This window comes from Quercus suber, unplaced genomic scaffold, assembly GCF_002906115.3.
Source record: "Quercus suber isolate HL8 unplaced genomic scaffold, Cork oak 2.0 scaffold_662, whole genome shotgun sequence".
Classification (NCBI taxonomy): domain Eukaryota; kingdom Viridiplantae; phylum Streptophyta; class Magnoliopsida; order Fagales; family Fagaceae; genus Quercus; species Quercus suber.
The window spans coordinates 271623-283674 of record NW_027070103.1 but is presented as its reverse complement, the minus strand read 5'-3'; the positions used below and the strand labels follow the sequence as shown (position 1 = coordinate 283674).

General features: G+C 31.2%; 1 protein-coding gene across 1 annotated transcript; it reads right to left on the bottom strand.

Annotated features, from left to right (window-relative positions):
• Window positions 1-5330: 5330 nt before the first annotated feature.
• LOC111989169 (protein FIP2) lies at window positions 5331-6977 on the bottom strand. The gene has a single exon (XM_024020960.2). The coding sequence runs from the start codon at window positions 6629-6631 to the stop codon at window positions 5528-5530; it is 1104 nt and encodes a 367-aa protein (XP_023876728.1). The 5' UTR covers window positions 6632-6977; the 3' UTR covers window positions 5331-5527.
• Window positions 6978-12052: the final 5075 nt, after the last annotated feature.

Sequence of the window (12052 nt, the reverse complement as noted above, 5' to 3'; positions counted from 1 at the left end):
AAGTACTTCCTCCAACCCATTTAGTTTGGCATGGTGGGTTCCATCTAGCTCAATTGATAAAGTCTCTGATGGTTGAATAAGAGATCTGGGGTTCAATCCCCGCCTACACCAAAAACTGATTAGTGTCTTAGTCTGATGATAAAAAATTATCATTAGGAGCGGACGCCATAGATTGAGATTCTCTCTCAAAAAAAAAAAAGTTTGGCATGTTTAGAAAATATAATTTTTTAAAGGAACACCATTTAATGCATTTTTTAACATAAAAAGGTACAATTTTCCAAAACTAGCCTCATTAAATTAAACTTTATTGAAAGAAGGATATTGAATTTTGAAATGGGTCATGCTAATCCTAATAAATTTCCCAAATATAAAAAAAATACTAAATAGGTTTCTAATATTTGCATTGTTTTTTTTCATTTAATGCATTGATGTGATTTCCTAATAAATAAGTTTGAGACCTAATTTTCCACTCTTACTTTTAATTACATTAATGTGATCATATTAATGAGAAATTTTGCTCACAAATAAATTTCATCACATACCTCTTACTTTATTTCAAAAAATTAATTGCTTTTTTTTTTCTTTTCCCATAAAAACTTTTTTTAAATGGATTATTAACCAATATTTTAAGGGTATTCGTTAGCATTTCCCTTTTGAATTAAAGTGAGAGGCATGTGATGAAATTTGGCAAAATTTCTCATTAATATGATCACATTAATGCAATTAAAAGTAAGAGTGGAAAATTAGGTCTCAAACTTATTTATTAGGAAATCACATCAATGCATTAAATGAAAAAAAAAAAAAAAACAATTCAAATATTAGGAACCTATTTAGTATTGTTTTATATTTGGGAAATTTATTATTTATATTAGGTGTCATGACTTTTACCACTACGCACTTTTAGTGCGATGGTCACTCCATAAGTATAAGTGCTTATAGGGTGTGGGGTCAAGGGCTAGAGTTCAAGTCTCTAGAAGCGAATTTCATACACATATATACTTAAATTAGGTTAGAGTAGAATTTCTATTTTGTATAAATAAAAGGTGTCACGACTTTATCCAGTTTAATCTTTAACGAGATAAAGGGAGTTTGTTTTGGCAAAATTTCTCATTAATACGATCACATTAATGCCATCAAAAGTAAGAGAGGAAAAGTAGGTGTCAAACTTATTTAATAGGAAACCACATCAATGTATTAAAAACCAAAAACAAGGCAAATATTAGGAAACTATTTAGTATGAGCATTTAGTATAATTTTATATTTAGGAAATTTATTATTTATATTAGGTGTCATGACTTTTATGTAGTTTAATCTTTAATGAGATAAAGGGAGTTTGTTTTGGAAAAATTTCTCATTAATACGTTGACATTAATGCCATCAAAAGCAAGAGTGGAAAAGTAGGTGTCAAACTTATTTAATAGGAAACCACATCAATGCATTAAAAGCAAAAAACAATGTAAATATTAGGAACTTATTTAGTAGGAAAATTATTAGGTACTTCGAAGAACTATAAATGTGTAGTTTTTCCTCTCACAAAATGGTGGGTCCTATATTTATGTGAGAGGAGAGAGTATGCATTTATGGTATTCTGAAAATACACAATAATTTTTCCTATTTAGTTTTATTTTATATTTAAGAAATTTATTAGGACATTTATTATTTTATATTAGGTGTCACAACTTTTATGTAGTTTAATCTTTAAAGTGGTCTCATCGGAGGCATGCTGTATTTTTTATTTTATTTTATGAGTCATGTTAACGAGTGCCGTAGGGCATTGGTTAACAATCCAATTAAAGAAAGTTTTTATGGGAAAAGGGAAAAAAGTAATTAATGTTTTGACAGCATTTTTCATTTCCCATAAAAGTGATATAAAAACTTTTTTAAAATAGATTCTTAACCAATGCCCCCACAGCACTCGTTAACATTTCCCTTATTTTATTTAAAAGATATGCATTTAATGATTGTGGGAAAGAAATTTAAGGAGAGAGAGAAATTTGAGGGAACAATAAAAAAAAAGAATTTAATGCTTGTGGGAAAGAAAATTTGGAATAATGGCACAACACAAACAGCTAGGGGGATCAAATATAGTCGGGGGAGGAATTCAAATAAAAATAAAAATGTATATGTACAGAAAATTATAGAATATTAGGGAAGTAAATGTATACTCCTTCATCTTGTATGAATTGTGGGTTTCACTATTATGGGAGAAGGGAGAGTACGCATTTATGGTACTCGGAGAGTACGCATTTATGGTACTCTTAGAGTATTGGTGATACCTTCAAGGCACCAACTATTTTTATTTTTATGTTTTTAAGCAAGAGGCAACAACTAATTGACGAGGATTTTAAAATAATATTCAATACAATTTTGGAGTATATAAGTAGATAATATATATATATATATATAGAACAAAGTTTCTCTCCAAACTAGTTTGGAGAGAAACCCTACAAACTCGTCATATATCTTTATATTGAGTGTGAATTTTGAAAATCTAACCGTTAGATTGTATGTTTTTATTACATTCTTAATGCTTACAAAATTTCAAGAAGATCAAATATCAATTGCTATGTTATCAAGTAAATGTTATAATTTCAAGTTTTTGTGATCTAAAAGTGCATATAAAAAATAAGTTAATTGATTAAATAGTAAATAACATCCAATTTGAACGAAATTTGATATGTATGTTAAGAACATAAGAAAAATAAAATTCAACGGTTAGATTTTCAAAATTCACACCCAAAAAAGAAATATATGAGAAGTTTGAAGAGTTTCTCTCCAAACTAGTTTGGAGAGAAACTTTGTTCATATATATATATAAAGTAGATTCCTTTTAAAATGTAATATTATTTTTTAGGAGAATATTTAAAACTATTTGTTATATAGGTTGTGTAAAAAATATTAGCATTATTAAAAATATAACACTTAATAACATTATCATAGGTATACACATAATTAATAGGAAATTTTTTCACACTTTTAAAGTTTTAAAATTTTTAGTTAAATTATTTTTGATGTCATTGGTTTGACCCCGGTCAGACTAGAGAATTGGTAACTACTCTCTTTTTCAGTTCTCTTACTAGTCCTATTTTTAAAACCACGAACACCATGACTATAATTTTTAGCCTTTCACAAATATATGCTAATAATTAATAAATATATAACTTTTTATGAAAAAAAAAAATATAAATTGAGTTAATTAGATAGAACTATTTTTGTTTATGTACTTATAAAAATTAGATTAACCAACCTTACATTATTAAAAATTATAGATAACTTTACTAGAATTGGACTACATAATTATTAATAAACTACGAATACTAATTTGAGATTTTATAAGTTATAACAATCCAATATACACACACAAACACACACTTAAATCGAACCTCATACTCACGAGTCACGATTTACGAACATGTTATTATATTTGAATTAGGCTTGTTTAATAGTCAAGCCTAAACTTGGGCTTGAACTTAACTTGTTTGCTAAATAAGCGATTATAAATAAGTTTTCTCTTGAGCTGAGCCCAAACCATTCATAAACAACTCAATTTATTTATAGCTCTTACAAAAGATTATGACAACAACTCCATTCGTGATCCTAATAAAATTGCGATGGGGTAGAGTACAGTTTTGAACTCATGTTCAAGTAGTGTAATTTTAAACAATGTTATACTACTCAATATTTTTTTATTAAATACAAATTTTGACAATACACTATTGGATCTTTTTATACACTCTATGCCTGCAAAATTTTAGGATGATGAGAAATCATTAACAATATTATCTATAAAATATTTAATTTTCAAGTTTTTGTATTTTAAAATTGTGCATAAAAATGATTTTATAGATCAATTTGTAAATTAACCTGACTGGCACAAAATGCCTATTGGACTGAAGAACATAGAGAACATAAAATTTAACAAAGTGATTTTCAAAATATAAATTCAATAAAAGTTATTTGATTAATATTGTTTGAAGTTAAACTATGTGTAACTTGATCTTGACCTTATATATACGGTGAATTTTCTTTGAAAGAGTGGGAGTATCATTTAAGATAGAGCTTATTGTTATTTATTATTTATATTTTTGAGAAGGACAGAGCTCTTGTTATTGTGTACTAGATATTCCATATAATTAGAACTTATTGGAGGCTAGCTATAAGAATTGTTTTGATAATGTGTAAGACTTGAGGAGAGTCTATTTTATGGTTAAGTTTTATTTTTTATATTTACATTGTACATGATGCCACTTCATTTTACGTGATACTAAGAGACTGTTTAGGAAATTATGAAAATTGAAGCTTATTTGATTTTGTAGCTTCTTTTTGGTATTTTTTATGGGTTCCATTACACTTTTTGATACTATTCATAGGTTCTATTATACTATTCAGTTAGTTTTTATTTATTTATTTATTTTTAACTTTTAGCAAAAAATTTTCAATTTCAATTAAGTAAACTGTTTTCAAACGATCCCTAAATGTACCTTTAGATTTATAATATTAAAGTGTATCCATTTCTATGGATTCAGCTTACCTTTAAAGCCATATAAGACCTATGACTCATCATCCTACTTTGCCAGATTTTGGCAAAAAGCAGTGAAGTTTAGGCCAGTTCAAAGTTTGGGTGCAACCACAAATGCCGTCTTTTCTTTTATACAAGCCAGCCAATTGTCTGAGCTTCCCTATAGTAGGCCTGATTGATTGAGCAATGCAATGCCTCTACCCAGCATGAAAATGCCGGATTTATGAGTTTTGTGATGGAAGACGAAACTCTATCATAACTGAAAAGGGAAGCCATTGAGGTCCAAAAGGTGATACCTTGTTGGAAAAATGCAGTCGTCATGTTACTAGAAACAATGTCTGAGCTCAATTCCCAAATCATTGAAACCCAGAACAGTTAATTTAAAAATGAAGGAAGGAGATCGGTGGTGGTGATGACCATGGCAACTTTGGTTTGAAATGCCATTTAGAAAGGCTCATGTCAAAGAAGACAATAATGACATCTCCAATCCTCTATTTTTACATGAAATTTTGTTTCTAAATATAACCAAACCTCTTGGAAGTCTTTCAAAGTTAGCTGAACTATTTCGGAATAAATATCCTTTTAACTAATATTATGAACTTCCATGTCACTTCTTCCATCAAGAAGCCCAAATTAAACAAGTTCAAAGTTTAGTTGTATACATTTTTTAGCCCAGCAACCCTAGAATTAATACATTGTCAGTAACAATTAAAGCCATCGTTCAAGAGCAAAACTAACCTATAGTTCTGCAAATTCAACCACCAGAAAGTAAAGAGTAAAAAGCTTAAGGAAACGCACAGCACAAAAAACATACGCAATGATTCTTTGTGAATCAACTCACATAATTCATTTATCTTTGAACCTCGAATATACTATATGAAGAAAAGAAAGTCAAAAGGTTAAAACCAACTTACAAAACTAAAACCCGCAGCATGTGAAAGTTCCATCCTACGGAAAAAAGTTTCCTAAATTTGCAAATTCCAAGTAGAACTGTAACTTCACTTCCATCTAAGAATCAACTGAAACCACCTTCACTTTCTTCTTTTTCCTATCAAACATTGCATTCAGAAAGGCTTCCACAGCAAGTTTATGTGACTCGAGTATCACCTCGTTGCGCTTCACCTCCATCTCCATCCTCATTTTCTCAATCTCCATAGCCATTTCCATCTTCATCGTCTCCACCTTCACATACGCCTCCCCCAACATCTTAATCGACGAAACCACTGCCGCAAACGAACCCACCACCTCCCTCTTCTTCCGAACCACATTCCTATCCTTCAATTCAAAATTCGAATTCTTCGGACTAATTCTCGAATTCACAGAATTCCCACCTCTTTTGTCAATGGCATAGTCCATCCTATGCTTGTGTTTAAACTCCGGACTAAACTTCTCACCTAATTTAACAGAATTATTCTTCTGCTCAAACCCCGGGGGCACCAAATTCCTTTCACCTAAGGTTCTCACAGGAAACCCACCAACATTTTCATCAAAATCAGGCTTAGAACTACAACTATCCGTAACGGTGCTATAGCTTCTCGACCTAATCTCCTGAGGCGCCACCAAATTTTGACCGACTAAGCTTTCTACGCCAGACCCACCTCTCGATTTGCGGTAAAATTCACGATCAGCATTGAAACTCCCACCAACTTTGGAAAAACTTTTGGCCGTCAAAGCCTGAGAAATCGAATTCCTATCGGAAAGGGTTTTAATAGAAATCCCATTTCCAAAACCAGGAACAGAGTCAGAATTATCATTAGTCTGAGCAATTTTCTTCTTCTTGGGCGGCACCGGAGACGGAAAAGAAGAAAAAGAAGAGGAAGAGCGCGCTTCTATATCGTCCAAGAGAGGGAAGAGGACCCAGGAAGAGACGAAAGAGTGATGATTGTGCTTTTGCTTTTCGGAACGGTAGCGTTTGCGGAGCTTCTCCATCTTGTGGCGGCACTGGGTGGAGGATTTGGAAGTGACGTCGGTAGCCACTGCTTCCCATTCGGAGGCGCTGAGGCTGCCGCGGCTGCCACTGCGGCTGAGCCACTTGTCGTTGAAGGACGAGATTAGAGCTATGGTTTCGTCGTGGGTCCAGCATGGTGGTGGGACCCTGCGTGGGGTGGACATGATGGTGGTGGGGGTTGTGGTTGTGGTTGTGGTAGGGTGGGGTGGGGTCTTGTGGAGTAGTTTTTAAAGGAAGGAAGTCGTTGGTGGTGGTGGTGGTGGTGGTGTTGGGTGAGTCTTGGAGTGATGCTAGAGTGCGCGCAAAATAGAAGAGAGTAGTAGGGTTGGCAGTTGAATCCATCACTCACCAGCCGCTGACTAATGGGGTTGGGAGCCCCACGAATTGCATTCATTGTACGGATGCCATGTGTGTTGTTGATCCTTCGTTCTTGATGTTGCCTTATTGGTCGGCTATCGTGGTGGTGATGGTGTCCTGTGTGTTGAGAAAAAGTAAGATTGGTGGTTGTATTTGATGGGCTGTAGTGCAGGCCATACCTGAATTGAGTGTGGGCCATCTAGACTCTTGATGAACTCTTCAGTCTTTTCCTTATTTGGAAAATACTTAAGTCACACACAATTTTATAAATTTTTGTACAAATTAATGATATAGTGAACAATTAATTAGTAAGTAAAAAAAGTTATGTTATTTTGTGGGTATATATGATAATTATTAAGAATTTAACACATTAATAATTTGTAAAAATATTATTAAAATAATTTTTGACAGTAACATTACCCTTTTGATTTTTGAGTTGAGGTCCAAAATAAATTCATCTATTCAAAATAGAAAATTTTGAAGGCAACTATGGAAAAAAGCTATATTCGAATCACGTCCCTTCCATCAATTTGATTTTTTTTTTTAATGATACTCGTCTTTTACAAAATGTATGTGTTCCACTTGTGTAAGCCCTACTACTGTAAGTCTCATTAGACTATTTCATGAAATACCATCTCTATTTCAAAGGTTAGCGTTTATCAAACTCTTTGCCTTACTACATGGGTAAAAACCCGCCAACTTTCATTAGGGGAACCCTACAAATACCCCTCAAAATAGAGAAAGTATGTACCCTTTACAATAGGTGTTGCACGTGAGAATCGTAAATCAAACGTTTTATAAAAAAATCTCCTTCTAGGGGTAGCCCTGCATACATAATTTAGCAGTCCTAACAACATGAATGCTATAGGACCCTCGCTCCATGTCAAAGACATCGTGGAGGTGATCGCCAACAATGGTATACACCAAGCTCTACTAGCTTAGTGGCTTTCAGCATAACAAAGATACATATTATTATATTTTCCCACCCTAGTGGAAGTAGTAGTGGTTAAGCTATAACGTTGACTATCAAGGGATGCGATCAAGAGCCCAGCCATTGTAGGATGCAAAAGTCAAACGATTACTTCTGGCAAATCTAAAGTTTAGATTCTAAGAAGCAATGCAACCAGATGAGAAGGCCAAATCATGGCCCTTGCCCCAGTCCCAAGAAAAATAGGAGAAGGGATTACTCAGGGAACCAAAAGCAAGGATCGTCGCAGTTCTAAAAATCTAGGGAAAATCTTACTTTAGACATCCTAGTATAGAAAACATTAGAATCCACATTTTTCAATCTTTTTAGAACTAAGGGAAAATGATAATTAACAGGGATAAAAAAAAAAAAAAATCCATAATTGAGCTTGAACTTAAAATTCACATTACATGTGTTCAAGATGTAATCAAGGATAAATTGGTCTTTTCCATGTATAAAACAATGCTTTGACCATAGTTTGATAAAAGCTTTTTATTTTATTTTATTTTATTTTATTTTATTTTTATACAAAATAGAAATTCTACTATAATCTAATCTAAATGTATATGTCTATGAAATTTCTCTCTTGAGACTTAAAATCTCAACCCTTACCTCCCACCCCACAAGAACTTAATACTTGTGGAATGATCATCACGCTAAGGGTGCGTAGTGGTGAAGAAAGCTTAATTTTGATTGGTCAAGATATAGTCTTATTATAAATATACATGATTAACATGATCTTAGATTAATTTTTACCAAAGTGCACTTTTGGCACTTAAAGTTTTGGGTTTTTATTTATATTTACTTTTAGTGCTTTACACTTCAAAAATTTCCCATTTAGGTTTGATCTCATTTACATATAGGTCATGTTGTCTATTTTTGTTAATAATTACATAATACGTGACATTAAATGGGTGAGGTGGTTTAATAGATATCACTTAAAGGTCAAATTACTAACAGAAATAGATGTGAGGGTCAATATGAAAATGAAATCAAATAAAAAGACAAATTTTGAAATGTAAAGGGCTAAAATGAAAACAAACTTAAACTTTAAGGACCAAAGTCTACTTTAGTCATTACCTTTGATTGGTCTTTAAAAAATTAACTAAAAATTAATTGAAAGATTAATTCCTATTAGATTGAATTTTAGTTGGTAGACTAGGCACTGGATAATTCCAAGAGGATAGTGCCAATTGCTTTAATTATTTAAGATAATTATTTCATCTTGTTGGATAATGCAAATATATTAATTAAATAAAGAAGATACTATACAAATATATAATCAAGAAAATGTTCAAAAAGGCTGGAAGCCCTGGATTATCTTTTAGAATAATAAAAAATGGGACTAAAATCGGAAAATTATAAAAAGAGTGGGCACAGGAAATTAGCATTTTTAAAGGACAAGAGTGGCGATGTTAGCAACCAAAGTACTGATTGGAACTCTCGTTTTGGTTTGCAATTTTTTATAATTAAAATCTCATTTTTTATAATTATGTTATGACGGATAATCATCATTTATAATCATCAAAAAGACAAAGCTTTGTTACAAATTTGGTTGTAACTAATAACCACAACTCACACTAAAAAAATTAACATTATTATATATTTTAAAATTTTAATTGTTTGATTGCATGTTTTTTATGTTCTTAATTAATATATATGCTCAATTTCATGTAAATAAGATTTTATTTATCTATAAATTTAATTTTATACATAATTTTAGACCACAAAAAACCTGAAATTTAAATATACTACATATACCACTATATTAATCAACTTCCTCGTGGTTCCTTTGGTTCATGTCCTCATTGCTAAGTCTTCTAATCTTCTTGAATAGGAGAAAAAAACAAATGCAATGAATTTATCATTTATCTATATTTTAAAAAATTAATATATCATATTTAAATTTATTTGGAGAACAAAACAAATGCAATGAATTTATCATTTATCTATTTTTAAAATTAATATATCATATTTAAATTTATTTGGATGGGGCAAACATGTCTTGAACTCCTACATTAAAGGAGGCTTTTTTATTTTTATTTTTTTATAAAGGTGTGTGTGGGGGGTTTGGGGGGAGGGGGGGTTGTTCGACAAAAGCCATAAAAAAAATGTTAATATAACAATATATATTTTTTGTGGAGAATAGTAAGAGAAAGAAGAATAAAAATGTTAATATAATTGTAAGGACTCAAAAAATAAAGGCACAAACCCACTTAGATTAGTGATACATTGTCCTTCAAATCAGGCCCAAACAATAGAATCTTTAAAAAGAGAGTGAGAAACTAACTCAAGTGAAATTTTAAGCTAAGTCCGAAGAGCCCAAAGTAACAAATAAGCGTGATTTAAACAGCAATTGAGGATAATGTCCCCCTTGGGTAAGTCTAAGGATCAATCTCTTGTATATAAGTTTAGTTCAAGTTTTACACAAGGCCATTAACTATTCTCTTTCCAGTTCTCTTGGTCCTTAGAAAAATGCCCATCCCCTTTTTGTGGGGGGTTTCTTTCCCTTTATAGCATTTTTCCATGCATCATAGCCTTTCACTTGTATGTCTCAAAGCATTTATCAGGATACTTGTCCCATCAAGACCCTGTAGAAGGCGGTAGAAGGACCTGCTAACTGTGAAGCTACTGTTCAGGGGTCATTTCCACATTAATGCAGCCAATAAGGTTGGTGTAGGTTATTGAATGCGGAGGTGGGATGCATATCACGAAACTTCCCCCCACCATCCTTGCCTTCACTATTGTCTCTTCTCCTTTCCTTAAGTCTTTTAGGGATATCAATTGTCCTGATTCTCTTACTCTCCTCGAGTAGGTGGAACCTTACAATATATACCTTATAATAAAAGAGAAATGCTATGTCCACAACATTTTGTTGTAAAAATGTTGTGAACGTAGCATTTATCCTAATAAAATTAGTGAAGATAAAAAAATTGGTATCAATAATTAAACTTTTGTGTTTATTCAATTTTTTTTTTGGGCGAAAATATTATTTTGATATCTACATTTTGGCATTATAGTTAATTTGATCCCTATATTTTCATAGTAGTCAATTTGGTTCTGTTATTTTCAACTTAAAGTCAGTTTGGTTTCTGTTATTAACTTACTAACAAAAAATACTTATGTGACACATGACATGCATAGCTAGCATATTTCACACCTATGAAGCCAATAAAATAATAATAAAATATTGGAGTAATTACTTTTCTTTCTCTTGATGTTTGGGGGAATGACGCTTTACCTCAAACTTGAAGGGAAAAAACACTCCTCTTTCTTGAGGTTTGAAAAAATTAACACTCCTCTCATTTTGTTTATATTAGTAATGAAATATTCTAAATCTTTATAAAGATCTCTTTACAAAAATTTAACAATAATTAGTAAAAAAAATAATTGATAAATCTAGAATAAAAATGCAAAATATATCAAGCACCAAAATACTTGCAACAACAAATCTCTACATAACTCATTGAAAAAAAAGAAAAAAATTAGTAGGCAAAATTCAATTTTAATATTTTAAAATACACTTTAATAATTAAAAGTTTAAAACAATAAATTTTAATTATGAATTAAGATAATTTTGGAAACCTACCCTTAAGCAAAGGGCAAGTCAATGCACAATATTTTTAATATTAATTTAATAAAGTTTAGTCAATTAGATGTCAAGAGGAGAAGATTTTTTTTTTTTAAAGTTTTGGGTGGAGTGTCATTCTTTCAAACTTGAAAGAGGAGAGTGTAGTTATAAAATATTTTATTTAATATTTTAAAAATGCCAAATCTCCCTCTAAAAAAAAAAATTGCGAAATCTGCATTTAAATAAAAAATTTTAAGACAAAAAAAAAAATTATTAAAATCCCAGTGGGATTTTCTCGGTTTCCAAACAAAGCTTAAGCCACTTAACTCATATCCCAGACTCAAAAATGCTTGAGATGTAAAGAATTAATCCACAATAGCAAAGAATTAACTATAAAATAATCTCATTCTACGCCAAATTATACTGATACAAAATTAATCCACAATCAAATTCACCACCCCTCTTTTGCTCTCATCATCATAATCGTCAATTCTCTATCTCTCTGATTACTCTGTTAATTTTTTTTCTCTCTCTTTTTCTTCAAAGAAAAAATAAATTTAAAATTCACTCTCAAACATTAGATCTGAACTGAGAAAGAAAGATTGATTCTTGTTAATACGTTTTGTCACAGATCGTTAAATTTTATTATCCAATACAGTTATTTCCCATAATTTTATGCCATATTTCCGA